The sequence below is a fragment of the Esox lucius genome, chromosome 3 (genome assembly GCF_011004845.1).
Source record: "Esox lucius isolate fEsoLuc1 chromosome 3, fEsoLuc1.pri, whole genome shotgun sequence".
In the NCBI taxonomy this organism is placed as follows: Eukaryota; Metazoa; Chordata; class Actinopteri; order Esociformes; family Esocidae; genus Esox; species Esox lucius.
In genome coordinates, this window is record NC_047571.1 from 29,637,632 (window position 1) to 29,654,833 (window position 17,202).

A 17,202-nucleotide genomic window follows, 5' to 3' on the forward strand; every position below is an offset into this window, starting at 1 on the left:
CAAAGATTTTCTATTGGGTTCAGGTCTGGAGACTGGCTAGGCCACTCCAGGACCTTGAGATGCTTCATACGGAGCCACTCCTTAGTTGCCCTGGCTGTGTGTTTCGGGTCGTTGTCTCAGACCACATGACCTTCTCCCATTCCTCCTCTGTATCATCCAGATGGTCATTGGCAAACTTCAGACGGGCCTGGACATGTGCTGGCTTGAGCAGGGGGACCTTGCGTGCGCTGCAGGATTTTAATCCATGACGGCGTAGTGCATTACTAATGGTTTTCTTTGAGACTGTGGTCCCAGCTCTCTTCAGGTCATTGACCAGGTCCTGCTGTAGAGTTCTGGGCTGATCCCTCACCTTCCTCATGATCATTGATGCCCCACGAGGTGAGATCTCGTGGAGCCCCAGACCGAGGGAGATTGACCATTGTCTTGAACCTCTTCCATTTTCTAATAATTGGCCAACAGTTGTTGCCTTCTCACCAAGCTGCTTGCCTATTGTCCTGTAGCCCATCCCAGCCTTGTGCAGGTCTACAATTTTATCCCTGATGTCCTTACACAGCTCTCTGGTCTTGGCCATTGTGGAGAGGTTGGAGTCTGTTTGATTGAGTGTGTGGACAGGTGTCTTTTATACAGGTAACGAGTTCAAACAGGTGCAGTTAATACAGGTAATGAGTGGAGAACAGGAGGGCTTCTTAAAGAAAAACTAACAGGTCTGTGAGACCCGGAATTCTTACTAGTTGGTAGGTGATCAAATACTTATGTCATGAAATAAAATGCAAATAAATTATTTAAAAATCATACAATGTGATTTTCTGGATTTTTGTTTTTGATAAAATAAAAAATATCATAGTGTACCAAAAACTTTCAGGGGGTACAGTAACTGAAAAAGGTTGGGGGCCACTGTACAGTGCTGGGGAAGGTTGCATGCAGTTACAAGTGAGAATGACAAGAGAAAATAAGTACAGTTCATAAAGCTGTGAATACGGGTGACCTTCACAACACTGTGCTATTTTGGTTGGCCTTTCCACCTGGATCTTATTGCTGTGATTGGAGGCATTTCTCCCGACAGATATGGGGGCTCATCAGTGTTGTGGCCTTGTCTAGTCTGTTAGGGTTCGTGAGCCGACCCCCATTACTATACCTGGTCCACATTACTACACCTGGTCCACATTACTACACCTGGACCACATTACTACACCTGGACCACATTACTACACCTGGTCCACATTACTACACCTGGTCCACATTACTACACCTGGACCACATTACTACACCTGGTCCACATTACTACACCTGGTCCACATTACTACACCTGGACCACATTACTACACCTGGTCCACATTACTACACCTGGACCACATTACTACACCTGGACCACATTACTACACCTGGACCACATTACTACACCTGGTCCACATTACTACACCTGGACCACATTACTACACCTGGACCACATTACTACACCTGGGGGGGCGTTATATAGGTTTGAGTTCAAATATGTTGGAGATGTAGTTAACCCATACATCCCCGTTTTGGATAAGTAGCTCTTCGTGATATTTGTTGAGTGTTTTCCAATTTTCCCAGAAGACATTTGATTCAATCTCGCTTTGATTACATTTTTTCAGCAGGTTGAGCTGTTTTCTGACATGCTGTTCCTTATGTATTAGTTCTTAATGTATTCCAGTATTGCTTCAGTGTTTCTGGTTGTCTTCAGTGTTTCCCAACAGTCAGGTCTGGACATAACTGGACACGGACACAAGTTTTGTTATATTGGCTTTTTACAAAAATATATTCAAGTTACAGTTAAATAATGAATATGGGCTTGAAGTGCAGTCTTAGTTTGAGGATATTCACAATCAAAATCTGAAGAAATTCACATTCAGAAGACAGAAGCAGCCAGATGAATTCTGAAGCGTATAGGAATATATTGTCTGCTCAGATTCAAAATTGATTGGACGGCGCTTCACTTTACAGATGAACAATGACCCAAAACATACTGTGAAAGCAAACCAAGATTCTTTTAAGGCAAAGAAGTGGAATATTCTGCAATGGCAGGTCCTGATCTCCATCGGATCAAGCATGCATTTCACTTGCTGAAGACAAATCTTTCACAAAGTTTCACAAAGGAGGAAACCCAACATTTGGTGATGTCCATGCGTTCCAGACTTCAAGCATTCATTGCCTGCAAAAGATACTCGACAAAGTATTGCAAATGAAAACTTTTATAATGTATTTATTTAATTATGATTGTGTTAATTCGTCCAATTACATTTGAGCCCCTGAAATAAGGGGACTGTGTATGAAAATTGTTGCAATTCCTAAACATTTCATGTGATATTTGTTCAACCCCTTGAGCTAAACCTGAAAGTCTGCACTTCGATTGCATCTCAGCTGTTTCATTTGATATCCATTATGGTGGCATACAGAGCCCAAATTATGAAAATTGTGTCAGTGTCCAAATATTTCTGGTCCTAACTGTATAATTAAGGTGTGTTTCTGGTTCCCTTTAGTGTTTCCTTGTATTTAAGGTGTGTTCTATATATCTGTATACCTTATGTCTGTTTTTTGTTGGATCGTTTTTCTCAAATTCTTTCTTGGGTTTTCACATTCCTCGTCCAACCATTTCTCATAGTTGTTAATGTATTACCTTTTGTTTATTTAGAAAGTTCTCTAGCTGGGGTTGGATTTGTTTTTGGCACTGCAGCCAAGTAAGTATGTTCGTATAGTTCATATACTATATAAATACATTTCCCCAAAACCCTCCCGTAGATTATGTACACACTGATCTTTTGACAGAGCTGCTGTTGTGATCCATTTGCTAGTAAGGTTACCACAGTTGTGTTAAGGAAGGCATATTAGGGAGGAGATGCTGCCCTCTTCAGGTCGACGTTGGTCCGGTTCTGGTGCAGTTCTGGCATTCAGGTCACCAAAAACTAATACATGTCTATGGACCTGGAACTTCTCTCCAGAATGAAGAAGACGGGGGTCTCCCTGAGTGCTCAGACAGGTTTGGTAATGATGTCTCTCTGACTCTCTTTCCCACACACACACACACACACACTCTTTGGCTACTCCGCTCTCTTGCCTTTTACTCTTTTTCATCTTTCTTCTCACCTCCTTTACGGGTATTTAGTTTTTTCTCATACTCTATCGAGGTGTAATAAAGCGGAAGAGCTCTCGGATTTTCGTGTTGATGCCAAGATCCTCTTTGCTGGATTGAACGACCTTTCTGAAATGTCACACCGTCTTCTGTGTAATTCATTTTTCAAGCCCTGAATGAGTTATAAAATGCAGGCTGTCTTGGAGTGGGTCCCAGGTGACACCTTTGCCCGGTAACAGAGCACAATTCACAACGAGGTCCTCGTGTCAGAAATAATGCACCGCAAAGTGAACACGACGTCATTCGGAAGCCGGGCGACGTTCTCCCCGTCATCCTGTGAGCCTCGGCTGCAGACCCGGGTGTAAATAATATTTAAAATCTTTCGTGTGCTGTGAGCATCACCGTGGCGGCCTGGGGTGGCGTCGGGGTGTCCAGTGGTTGGGCGGTTGCAACTTAGGGACTGCTCCCGCTGGTTCCATCGCCACAGTCAGAGTCCATCGAGCGCTGCTTAGCTATTGGAGATGATTTCCAGTTGGATGTGAACCCGGGTTCGGCTCTTCAGCATCTGCTTCTCCTCCGCCCATTACTCATGGTGCTCGAAAACAACACTGACCTTTTCACAATGTCTGTGTCTGTGTGTATTTATAGCGGGTACTGGATGGGCTGTGTTCTGGCCTTTGCGGCCGTGCCGAGGTGCTGGCCTGTCTGGGCGTGGACAACAGCGCTGCCGCTCGGAGGGGGTCTGCACCCGTGGGGGCGTTCGTTAAGCTCCAATGTGACAAGGCCGCTGACACCTCCTTGCTGCTTGTTTTTTTTGGGGGGGGGGGGGGGGGCAGAGAGGTCGACCACATCCATTATCCAGATGCCGTCTTGTGTGTGTGGCCTGCCGCGGTTCAGAGGGGTTGTGCAACACTGTGTCTGGCTGGGGGCTCCAGCGCTAGCTTATTTCCATTTTGAAATTGACCGCAAAGCCAGAGAAGCAGTCTATCTCTCATTAACCCTCAACCAGACGATGTTAAAGCTAATTCTTTCTGTCCAGTTCATTTGGTTAGGGTCCCTTATGGGCTGCTTGGGTTTTTAGTAACCTGCAGCTTTGCTAGTTGTTCCCTTGCCTCACCTGATTACTTCCCCCATTCATCTCTTTTTAAGGCATGACCTTCCAAGGATTTTTCTCTTGCTGTTGTTGGTTTGGGGATTTCAATAAGGCCTGTCTATTTTTCTTTCTTCCTGAAAGCACCTCAAACGAACCGTTTCAGTTGAGCAATTACAGTTCATACTGAGCACATACAGAACCTAATATTGTTTTGTGAATGTAAGAATTCGTTTCTATGTCCGTCCTACATGATCTTGATACACATTTTCTGCCCTGGGTTTTTTCTTTGTTAGTGTAAATGCTCTGTATTCCCCACACGTGTGTAAGTCTCCACATCCTTGATGTTTTATTCATCATTCTGGACATATCAGCTGGTGCAAGTGCAAGGATCAAAGTATATATTAAAATTTTAATAGGCCAAATGAGAAACATTGAATCTATTAGCTGGAGATTTTTGCAAATAAAAGAGAAGATAAAATAATCTAAAATATACAATTCCACCCACTTCCAAACTGCAGCTGTAATCTTCTGAGCTGTTTTGTCTCGTGACTGACCGTACGAGGTGCTGTGGTGTCAAGGTGGAATGAAGGGGACCTCAAGGTGAGACATACTGTGTGTCATTTCTTTATTAAGGTGCATTTCAGTAATATAAAATGATCCTCGTCCTCCTCAGCCTCCTCCTCTTCCTCCTCACCCTTCTCCTCTTCCTCCTCACCCTTCTCCTCTTCCTACTGTTAAATTCCGTATCCTCTTCTTCATCTTCCTCCCTCTTCTTCATCTTCATCCCTTTTTGTTTCTATCCGCTGCGCTGATGGACAAAGGAATTCTGGGTAAGGAAATGTATTTTCAACTCTTCATTTCTTTTCTGATTAATAAAAAACGACGAGATAATGGTGAGGGCCACCTACGACCTTCGCCAAAACCACGCCGATGAAAATTGTCATTACCCCCTTCTGAAGTCCGTTACTGACGTGTAGTGAATCTGTTTCATTTCCAGGGCTGCGTCTCAACTGATCTCCACTTGGCATAGGAACTGGACAATAAGGAACAGCAGTTGGAAAAGTGCTGAGATCCACTCATTAATGCTCATATGGTTAGACATATTTTCAAAACCACTTCAACACAGAAAAACACAAGGAGCATCCAAATTTGGTCTCCAAGTTGTTTTACTTCTCTGTTTTTTGGAGGTCTACATCCTGTGTAACTTTTAGAAATCCTGTAAAACATCATCAGTCCCACAGCAATGAACAGGTTTTCCACTGGAGGAACGTAAACCTGTACTTCAGTAGCCCTTGGCTGCCCAACAGAGGTCCATGCTAAACTGGCTCTCCAGGCCATAATTGAAACCTTATGTGAATGAAGGAGAATTCTGGGTCTTTTTGGCGTCATTCCACAGTGATTTTTTTTCCCGTTTTCTTTCTTTTTTTTTCTCTCTCTCTTTTCTCTGTTGCCATTCCGCCAGCCCTTCTCCTCCTCCTTTCCCAGAAAGTCTGTCCCGGGAAGAGGGTAACATTTTGTCGCAGCGTTCCCAGATCAGGAATTATATCCAGTTGATGATGGAATAATATTCCCTTGGACTACAAATGATTTTGGTAAGTCGGTGAGGCTGATGAAAAGAAAGCGTGATGACCTTTCATGGATGACCTTTCTAGACACTCGTTTGGCATTGTGCTTTGACAGTTGTAATAGCCACGTTTCAGTGACAGCTGTGAGGGCTTCTGTCATCAATTGATTTATATGTGAATACTTGTTTAAATTGATAATTTATTAGTTATCTGCTGTCTGATAATATATTATTCACAAACGATTTACATCATATTTTAATCTTTTTTTTTTAAGTTTAACATTTCAGTTTTTCTAATTGCACATAATTATACCAAGGGCCCAGTGTTGTTCCTAATTGGTCACGTTAGCTGACCCGGAAAAACTCCACACCATAAATACAGACCTCAAGCTGAAGCCCCATGTCCAACCTGATTTAAACAAATGCGTCCATTGTCCTGATGTTTAGACCTTGTCCCGGTCTTGTCTATTTACACTAAATACCTAAGACCTGATCACAATCAGACCACAATGCTTCTTTTAAATCACCTATGTCTGTCTGAAAATTGCCACTGTCAGGATGTGGCCAAAATCAGGACAAAGGACACATGTCAGCACAAGGGGCAAAAGGGGTTTGACACAGCAAGCAGTGAGAGTGGGACTAGCATGCTGAAATAAGCGTAATATAGAGCAGGAAAAGACCACACAAAAGAACAGAGGCAGCGCTTTACAGCGGACCTCTGTGGGTATCCGATGCTGCCCATGTGACCTAACCGACTCACCGCGGCCAAGACAGAACCAGCGAGTCAGTACTTTTCCCCCCACTCCCATATTTGGGTTGAACTCACCAAACGAAACATTGTAAGTACAGAAGTGTTTCTATTTATTAATGCAGCAGCCACATTTCACCAGGACATTTACGGGCTTTTCACCAGTTAAATAAACGCTGGGGACTCGGGGTGCAGTGTTCTGTGGACAGAGGGCTAGTCAATTGCCTCGGGTGACTGTACAAGGGATCCTCTGTTTATGTTGGTGGTGACGGCTTCAGGCAGAGGCATCAAACCGGTTCCGTGAAGGGCCGAGTGTCTGCAGGTTTCCACTCTCACCTTGTACTTGATTGATTAATTAGTTCACTAATTGGTTAGTTTCCACTCTCACCTGGTTGTGTAGGTCTAAACTGGGAACCAATTTATAGGAAAAACCAAAAACCTGCAGACACTCTGCCCTCCGTGGAACCGGTTTGACACCCCTGGCTTAAGGACACAACTAGAATCATGATCTTAGGCATAATCCACACGTACATGGGTATTTTTTTTAACTGGGTTTTTCTATGTGTTTTGGCCTTTCGTCCACACGCAAAATGCTTTTTAGGTCACTGAAAACTGACATTTTGAAAAATGTCTTCCAGGATGAAGATATTCAAGAACTCTTTTTCAGTGTTGACGTGTGGACAGGAAAACTGAGATTTTGGCTTGTAACGTCAGAGAGTGCACCGCACAGGAGGCGACTTTATGCAATGGCAGACAGAATCCGCTACAGAGGTCACTGCTATATCCAGCACCTACGCCGTTGTTGTTAGCCTACCGGGACCGCAAATAACCTTTTCAGGCTTCTGATTGGCCAACATGGTTTTAAGGTTAGGGTTAACATTGTCGGCTGTTGGTTTGGCATGCTTTTTGACAGTGCCTGACAGCAAGTTTTCATATGGATGGAGATTTCTTTTAAAACAGAGCTTGTATGGAGATAATATTTTTTTTAAGAACTGAGAAAAAAAATACAAATGTATAAGGTAGTTTTATAAGTGCGGACTAGGCATTAGAATGTTTTCAAGTGGTCGTTATAGAGCAAAAGGATTGCAAAGCTAAATTCAATTTCAATGGATTTTCAACTCAATTATTATTTTCTTGAAACCAACTAGATTGGCCCTATTCTCAGGCTACGACGCCCTCCACCGGCTCACCTTCATCCAGCTCACCCACTTCACCAACCTGACCAAGCCCCTAATCACCTGAATCCTCATCACCTGTGTTTGCAACTACCTGTATTCACTCACCCACCCCATCTATTCTGCTTTGTTTCACCTTTCAGTCGTGCGCTATTGTTTGTTCCGTGCCACATACTAAGCCCGTTTTTAAATTCCAAGACTTGTACCTGACCTTTAGCTTGTTCCTTGTTTCAACCACCTCTCTTTGCCTAGCCCCTCTTGTAACTTTGCCTCTGCCATTTTTGCCTTACGGGGTACTGACATTCTGTGCCTGGCCGTTTGACGTTTTTTGGACTCTGGGTCGATAAATCTGTGCTTGGATCTGCAACCTGTTCCTGTGTGTTCCCGACACGTGGCCATCGTCCCCAGTGTGTAGCGTGTGGATGGGTGAGGGGCGTCGGTTGGCCCCCCATTTTGGTTGAATGATTCATCTTGCCCAAAAATAATTTCACAAAATTACACTGTTGGCATTATAACCAGTGACCGAAAACGCCACCCACACAAAGAACCCATTTGAACCCACAAGGTCGGCTATAATGCGTTTTCCACCATTTAACATTTTCAGAAAATATTTAGAACGCCGCTCCTCTGAAACCGAATCAGGTCTGTGCCCTAAAATATTTACTAAGTAACATATTTTGACAGATATTGGTCTATAAATATTTGCATGACATTGGCTGTAAGGATATTTGTATATGAACTTGATGTTTTTGTTGTACTTCTACGCTGAACGTGTGAAAACGTTTCTCCAGGTGTTCAGCTCACGGCTGTCTCGGGTATGGAAGTGCTTCAGATAAGACATGGTCTTCTGCTCTTCCTCCTCGCTGCTGTGAGAGCTCAGGTCAACCCAGGTACTGGACGTGGAGGTCAGAGGTCAAAGTTGTACCCATTTCACACTATCATGCCAAAAAGAATTGTGCAATCCTGGCACAAATCCAGCCCTCTACAGCAGGGTTGGGGTAAATTAACTGCTCAAACTAAAGGCAGTTAATTAACATAGAAAGAAAAGTAAAATTCCTTTTAAATAATTGAGCAACGTGTGTAGTATCTTCCTTAATTACAGAATTCTCAATTAATTGAGCAGTAGAAGCTATTTATTTCAACAATTGTATAAACAACTATTTTACCTGCCTTTGCTTGTGCATTTTGGTCGTGTTGTGTGTCTATTTATACTTACAGAATGTATGTGTGTGTGGTTTAGCCATTGGTACTTTGGTCAGATAGCAAATATGTGAGAACAAGCAGGTCATTCACAGGGTTGGGGAACATTCAGGAAATGTTTGAAAAATTGTAGGAGCAGGACAGACTGTAGGAGCAGGAGGAGCGAGACTGCAGGAGTAGCAAGTATAGGAGGAGGAGGAGAGAACAGGGTGAGGACAGAATGTAGGACTGTAGGAGCAAGAGAGGAAAGACAGTAAGAGGAGGAGAAAAGTAGAGACTGTAGGAGGAGAAGGGATTGTAGGAGGAGTCGTCGAGGAGGGGGACACAGCTGAAGAACTCCTCTGCAATCCTCTCCTGGATTTTTCCACTTGAAATAATTCAACTTCAGTTCTCAGTATAAAGCATTTCTGTGTTTATTGAAAAATACAAGCAATTTTGCTGTTCAGAAGTAAAACAAAATAATAATTTCTATCACATTTTATATGGTCACTAGCATATATAGAAATATGTATTATTATGTATAGAGCAAGTGAATAATAACTGTGGCTTTGGCTCTGGTAGAAATTATAAAAAAAATAAAAAGAGTCAAGCAAAGTAAAGAGTGGGTATGTCAAAGGGCCCCCTCCCTACTGTGTGTGGTTTGAACGGCTCTCATACAGTGGTGCCTCTGTCAGTGGAGGGGCCTCCTGGCGTTAACGAAGGGGCCGGGGTGGGTCTTCCCCATTCCACGTCCGCTCTGGCTCAAACCAGACTCTACTAAACACACACTGATATCGGAGTTTACATTTTTAGTTAGTCATGGATTTGAATCAGGATCCAGATAATTTTTTTTCCTCCCTGGTTAGACGGCATGACATATATTTAACTTTCAATGGTTGGCCTAGGTGTGTGCCGCTATCCCCTGGGCATGACCGGAGGGCAGATTCTTGACGAGGACATCACCGCTTCCAGTCAGTGGTCAGAATCCACAGCAGCCAGATATGGCAGGTATGCCCTTCGCATGAACATGGCGCTCTGAACTGATTTCTGCGGTGTCTCTGCTGTCTTGGGTTGATGTGTCAAGTTATTTTTCTTTCGACCAATCCGGCAAAGTCAGAACGGTGATCTCTTGCCCCCCCTGACCCCACCCCCAGGCTGGACTTTGACGACGGAGACGGGGACGGGGCCTGGTGCCCTGACATTGTGGCCGATGCAGACATTGGCGGCCCGAGGGAGTTCCTCCAGGTGGACCTGCGCTCTCTGCACTTCGTCACGCTCGTGGGCACCCAGGGTCGCCATGCCGACGGCATGGGCAACGAGTTCGCCCAGCGCTACCGCATCAAGTACAGCCGCGACGGCAGCCGCTGGGTGGCCTGGCAAGACCGGAGCGGAAGAAAGGTGGGTGTCGGTCGGTCCGGCGTTTGGCCGTGTTCCACAATGGAACTGTCCGTGCCGCGTTCTCAGCTTACTGAATGACTTCGGCTGTGGAGCGTCTGTGCTGACCGGTCTTCTCAGGTGTTGTTTGGCAGTGTTCTTGTTGCAGTGTAATTTCCTGTTCTGGTCTCCAGGTGATTGAGGGGAACAGGAATGCCTACGATGTGGTGCTGAAGGACCTGGAACCGCCCATCATCGCCCGCTACATACGCTTCATGCCCATAGCAGACAACTCCATGATCGTGTGCATGAGAGTGGAGCTCTATGGCTGCGAATGGCTAGGTCCGAGACATTATATATTACATCTAATCCGACCTACATCCCACGTCTAATCCGATCTACTTTCTAGATCTAGTCAGACCTACATCCTGTTCTAGCCTACAGAGTATATCCACACACAAAACTGAAAGACAAACCTACCCCAGACAACTCCCTGAGTTCCAAAGGAATTCTGAGGGATGTGAGGTTTTGACGAGAGTGATGTCCGTCACTGATGATGAACTTTGACCTGTCCATGACCTTGTGTTTTCTGCAGACGGCCTGGTGTCCTACAGCGCCCCGGCTGGCCAGGACATGATCTACCGGGGCCTGGACGTCCACCTCAACGACTCCGTCTACGATGGAACCGTGGGTCTGCTGTCAGTCGGTTTACTTGAATACAGGCTCCAAAATGGGGATCTTCTTTGCGCAAATTTGCTGTGAACCTCATTACGCTCACAAATGTTATCGTGTCACTCACCGTGGCGACTGTGCGACCTTGCCGACCTTGCCGGAGTCTTGGTGGAAGGCTGACGATCCCCTCTCCTCTGCCCCCTCCACCCCCCAGCATGGAGCAAGGCCTGGGCCAGCTGACCGATGGGGCGTGGGGCCGGGACGACTTCCTCCACAGCCACGTGTACGGGGCGTGGCCCGGCTATGACTACGTGGGTTGGACCAATGAGAGCTTCCCCAGGGGCCACGTGGAGATGACCTTTGAGTTTGACCGGGTCCGAAACTTCACATCCATGAAGGTGAGAGTTCGCCCGGGGGAAGATTAGTGAGATGGATGGGGGGGGGTCACTTCTGCGTGTCACAGTGTCACAGCTGTATCTCACTTGTTCCTTAGAAGGATCGTGGTTTCTGTTTTTCACCATAGGTGCACTGCAGTAACATGTTCAGCCGCGGTGTGAGAATGTTCCGGCAAGCCACTTGCCACTTCCGTACTTCAGAGTCGGACTGGGAGTCCCAGGCTGTGTCCTTCCATCCCCCGGTGGATCGGGTCAGTCAGGGTGCCCGGTTTGTCACCGTGCCCTTGGGGGATCGAATGGCCAGTGCCATCAGGTGTCGCTTGGCCTTCAACGAGGCCTGGATGATGATCAGTGAGGTGGCTTTCCAGTCAGGTGCGACTTTAGTAGAGCTGATTGACAAAAACAATTATTTGCAGTAGGAGACAATCATCCAGTTGTTCTGGTTGTCTCCCTGTGTATGTATTTTGACACTTCTCCTGTCTGTCTTTCTCCCCTCTTTCTTTCGCCCCTATCTTTCTTTATTAGCAGGAACAGCTGTTTATAACACATCTTTGACTCCTCGTAAACGTGGTCACCCTACAAATCTTCTTCCAGGTCTAGAGCTCCTACCTATTTTGCCTTAACCAACCCACTCTGCATTTGCATCAAACAGTCCCCTCTTCTTTGTTCTTGAGATATATATGTGTGTGTGTGTGTGTGTGTGTGTGTGTGTGTGTGTGTGTGTGTGTGTGTGTGTGTGTGTGTGTGTATATATGTATATATATAACGAATATAAAAATAACAATTACACGTGAACGATTCAAAATTTTGATCGCAAATCTTTGCAAAATTTTCCAGGGGAGGATCCCGTTCACAAAGTGGATGAGAGCAACACCAGGATCCTGATTGGCTGCCTGGTCGCCGTCATCGTCATCCTATTGGCCGTTATAGTCATCATTCTGTGGCGTCAGGTCTGGCAGAAGATGCTGGAGAAAGTATGTGACAATCGATCTTAGTCACAAAGTCAGAGAAAACCGATTCAGTCAAATCCCGCGTTGGGGTTTTCACACGATAGTTCTTACACATAATGTACAAAATGCCTCTTTCTTTCAGGCATCACGGCGCATCCTTGACGATGAGCTGTCGGCTCGTTTGGCCATCCAGACCCAGGCGTTCTCCTTCCATCACTCCTCTCAGTCAAGCGGGGACATGTCCAACTCCAACTCCACCTATGAAAGGATCTTCCCCCTCTGCTCCTCTGACTACCAGGAGCCCTCCCGCCTCATCCGAAAACTGCCAGAGTTTGCCCAGTCCCTAGAGGATCTAGGTGAGTCCATTAAAACCCTAAAATGTGTCGTTTTGATTTCCTGGTAAATCCAAACCCACTCAGTACACTCCAAAATCACATTTGGTAAAAGCACTTCCACAAAGCCCAGTGATGGCGGGGTTGGTAGGCTGTGGTTGGTATGGGAAGCTCATGGCCGAGGCTGGGTTTTGGTTCTAAAAACATCTGTGAAACCATGTTCTTTTTTTCATTGTCGGTGTTACTAAATGTTTGGGTTCACAGACCCCAACAACCAATATTAAAACAACATTGAAAAGAGTTGAGCCAATGCATTGATCTCCACAGCGGGGTCCAGCAAGTCCTCCACGCCCCCACAGGCCTGTGGCTCAGACGGGGCCCCTCACTATGCCGAGGCAGACATTGTGAGCCTGCAGGAGGGGGCGACGGGCAGCAAGTCATACTCCTCTGTCACCGCCGTCAACATGAGCCTACTCTCTGGGAAGGACAGGGATATGAGGGAGTTCCCCAGGGACAAACTCACCTTCAAGGAGAAGCTGGGAGAGGGACAGTTTGGAGAGGTGTGTGTGTGTGTGTGTGTGTGTGATGATTAACATTCTGCTGTCAGAGGAGCCAGGTTTGATGATGTTGTGTTTTCCGTTGTACCAAATGTACCAGATGTTGTGATGAGGCTGGGGGAGATGCTCATCTTGGAAGCGGGCTGTCTTCATGACCACTACGCAGAGCAGACCGCTACGTTCATGGTCCTAAAACACCAGTCCCAGTCACGCCTGAACAGCCTCAGGTGTCATTCCGATATTTCGGTGTTTCAAACAGGCAGGCTATAGGTGGCCTCCAGATTGGATCAGGCCAAGGCCCGTCCAAAACCAGGCCAAGGCCCGTCCAAAACCAGGCCAAGGCCCGTCCAAAACCAGGCCAAGGCCCGTCCAAAACCAGGCCAAGGCCCGTCCAAAACCAGGCCAAGGCTACTATGTGCTGCTGTGTCAGTGGTTGTGGACAGCCTGGCTGTATGGAGAAAGAGAGGCTTCCTGTACCCATAACGCAAGCATTTATGTATGTCCATCCGTGAGCTGTTTGAATTCTTTAAACTGTGACGTGATTTCTGGATTCAAATCAACCATTTGAAGTGCTGGCATGCATGTGTGCGAACATACAACGATGCTTTTGTGTAGCGTTCTGGCGTCAGGAAAGCGAGCAGAAGACACAGGAGTCAGACGGAACTCTCTCACTGCGGACGCATTTTAAAGAGTAGAAAACGGTGTCTCTTCCCGCAGGTGCATCTCTGTGAGGCCGAGGGCATGCAGGAATTTATAAAGAGGAATCTGCCAGAAGCAGTCAACGACTGTCTAAACACGGCGGAGGGCGGGAGTGACACGCCCGTTCTGGTGGCCGTTAAGACCCTGAGGGAGGACGCCAACAAGGACGCACGGTGGGAGAACTGGACCTGGGACAGTTCAGAATAAGAGTTTCAGTAATACGTTTAGCAGTTAGGAATGCAATGGGATGTTTATGTAGGCGGTATACTTACGGAACTTTTATTTGATTAAGCAAATTGTCAAGTCTTAGTGGCCGGTGTCGTGAACGTTACCAATCCGTGTCGCAGCAATGACTTCCTGAAGGAGATCCGGATCATGTCTCGGCTGAGGGACCCCAACATCGTCAGCCTTCTGGCCGTGTGCGTGGAGTGTGATCTTCTCTGTATGATCACGGAGTACATGGAGAATGGGGACCTCAACCAGTTCCTGTCCAGCCATCAACTGAACGACGAGACGCAGTCTAGCGACAAAGCCACAGTCAGGTGGGTTACTTCTGCATCATTTCAAATGACGTCACCTACTGAAATAATTCATCTCATGTCATGATTATGATAGTTAGTAAAAAAAATGTTTTTCAAAAAGTAGTTTTAGTACACGTGGCTCTGCAGGAACTGATGCAATAAAACATGGCAAAATGTTTGTCCTTGCAACATTTCAAAAGCTTCAAGTGATATTTATAATGAGCTAAAAAGTGATATTTCCCGACCACACCCTCTTCCTTGTATTCATCGTAATACAAAAGGCCTGAGTTCTCTAAATCCACCCTTTCTTCTGTCTCATTCGTGCCCACTCAGCTACAGCAACCTGATCAGCATGTGTACACAGATTGCGTCCGGTATGAAGTACCTGTCCTCCCTCAACCTCGTCCACCGCGACCTGGCCACGCGCAACTGTCTGGTGGGGAAGAACTACACCATCAAGATCGCTGACTTCGGCATGAGCAGGAACCTGTACCGGGGCGACTACTATCGCATCCAGGGCCGGGCCGTGCTGCCGATTCGTTGGATGTCGTGGGAGAGCATCCTGCTGGTGAGGGCCACGGCGGTAACTGGCTGTCACTGGGAGGCTTTGAATGCTGGAACAGAAATGAATTACTTTCCTATTCGCTTCAAAGGGTTGTGTAGCCTAGCATAATAATGCACAAAAATGGTCAATTCCAGAGAAAAGTAAGGTGTCGGTAAGAACCTATACATTGTTTTTTTGTTTTTAACACGTGTCCTGGTTTAACGATGGCGGGTCTTCCTCAGGGTAAATTCACCATGGCGAGCGATGTGTGGGCTTTTGGTGTGACTCTGTGGGAGATCATGACCCTGTGCAAGGAGCAGCCCTACTCCCAGTTCTCAGACGAGCAGGTCATAGAGAACACTGGCGAGTTCTTCCGGGACCAGGGCAAACAGGTGAATACTAGATGTCGGCCACGCGGCTCCTGTCTGCTTCAGGAATGCTATAAGCACTTTTTTTTGCTGCAACAGTATAGATTTCAAACGAAACGCTAGGTTTGTCTTATGAGTGTTCAATGGTTGGGTTCAGCCGAAACCTAGATGTTTGTCTAAGCTTCCACCTAGTTTAATGGTTCAGTGTTGTCAGATGTGCTCTAAGCACAGATTTGTGACTGGCATGGCTGCATTTGTGGTGAGAAAATAGGAAAATGAGTTCCTTCCCTCAGTTTGGTGTGACGTGTTGTTTCAGGTGTACCTGCCGAGGCCTGCCTGCTGTCCGGCTGTGCTTTACAGTAGCCTGATGTTGGGCTGCTGGAGGAGGAACGCAAAGCAGAGACCAACCTTCCAGGAGATATTCAGCCAGCTGGGGGAGAGCCAGGCATAGCGGCATGCAATATATACCGCAGTTATACAAAGTGGTTCAGTTAGTTACAGGCCTAGGATCAGGTTCCCCTCCCCCAACCTTAATTTTAGCTATTAGTCATGAACATCTGGCCCACGATCATGGTTTAGGGGCAACTTCACCCAACACGTCAACCCTTGTTTGTGACATGGACTATTTCTTGTATGGTCCTTCTGATGCTTCTTCCTATTGTCAAAGTGATGGTCTTTCTTCCCTTGAGCACACCATGAATTAAAACTAGTACTTGAGTACCTACAACTGGATTTTATTTTCTCTCTTTCTCTCAGACCGTTTGTCTCTGAATTCTAGTTGACTCCCTGCCTCTCTGAATAGATGCAGACTCCTGCACACTGATGTGTGTTGTAAGAATCCCTTTGTACTCATATAATCGAGAATATATTTGTTTAATTGGTTTGTCTTGATTCAGTTTGTTGTAAAATGTTGTATTTTGTCAAAGATAAACTTAAGTGAATCGTATATTGAGGTAAATGTGTGCCTTGGAATATCTATGACAATTTTTTTTAACATTCATTACCAGGTTTTATATCTTTTTGTATTTGCTTAATCTTACTACTGTAGGTAGAAAACCTTACTAGATGGCTTATAATTTCAGTGAAAATCCACACCAATTGTTTTAATTTTCAAAATGCCAATAAAATTTTGAAATTAAATAAATTTAGATTTTTCGTCTTTGACTCTGCTTTAACAATATAGTAATCTGGGAAAATACATACTTTTTTTTACTCACAACATATTCATTGAAATATTCTGTGTTGCCACAGGATGTGCTGCCACACTTAAATAACTTCTGAGTCAAAGAAGGGAGCTGTTAGAACAGGCTGCCTTTTTTTAACTTTAAAAATTAAAAGATGATGTCTATGTCAAGCTTCTTTTTTTTTCATTGAATCCAAAAAACGTACTAGAAATGTTTTTAAAGTTACTACTTATTCTTTAGTTACAGGTAGCTATTCCAATGGTTACTAGTATCCATTCCAGTTGTACTAGTAACTATTCATTAGTTACTAGAATCTTTCAGTTTTACTAGTAAATATACATTAATTCAATTCAATTTATTAATGGATAGCCTCTTGAGATGCAGCATCTCATTTTCAAGAGGGTCCAAGTACCAGAACATAAATCCACAGCACTAAAAAAAAAAAAAACAACTAATATACACCTTACATCACTACCTTAGGCCTCAAAGCTTTAACATGTTATGACAGTTTCAAAAAAGTACAAGCAATTCATTGAACAATGAGTGGCACATAGAAAGGACAAAGATTGGATTCACGAGAGGTAAATCAATTATCCAGTTATATACCTATGTACATATATATATATACATATATACATATCAACATACACTTACATATACACACACACATATATACATACACACACACATATATACATACACACACATACGTATATACATACATAATAGAAAGTCAGGCTTTAATAACATGCA

General features: G+C 45.1%; 1 protein-coding gene across 3 annotated transcripts; it reads left to right on the forward strand.

The window, feature by feature from the left end:
- The first annotated feature begins 6,970 nt into the window (after window positions 1-6,970).
- On the forward strand, window positions 6,971-16,375 carry LOC105024812 (discoidin domain-containing receptor 2). 3 transcript variants are annotated; one of them, XM_010895018.5, is made up of 17 exons: window positions 6,971-8,316; window positions 8,466-8,579; window positions 9,759-9,861; window positions 10,008-10,251; window positions 10,422-10,569; window positions 10,823-10,925; window positions 11,114-11,297; window positions 11,423-11,666; window positions 11,820-11,888; window positions 12,132-12,268; window positions 12,387-12,600; window positions 12,904-13,136; window positions 13,851-14,005; window positions 14,180-14,374; window positions 14,687-14,921; window positions 15,140-15,289; window positions 15,582-16,375. In XM_010895018.5, the coding sequence occupies exons 1-17, from the start codon at window positions 8,250-8,252 to the stop codon at window positions 15,714-15,716; spliced, it is 2,730 nt and encodes a 909-aa protein (XP_010893320.3). In that variant the 5' UTR covers window positions 6,971-8,249; the 3' UTR covers window positions 15,717-16,375. The 3 variants fall into 3 exon arrangements, with proteins under 3 accessions (XP_010893320.3, XP_019898698.3, XP_010893329.3); XM_020043139.3 differs by having other exon boundaries at window positions 11,823-11,888; XM_010895027.5 differs by having other exon boundaries at window positions 6,972-8,316; window positions 8,466-8,564.
- The last annotated feature ends 827 nt before the right edge of the window (window positions 16,376-17,202 follow it).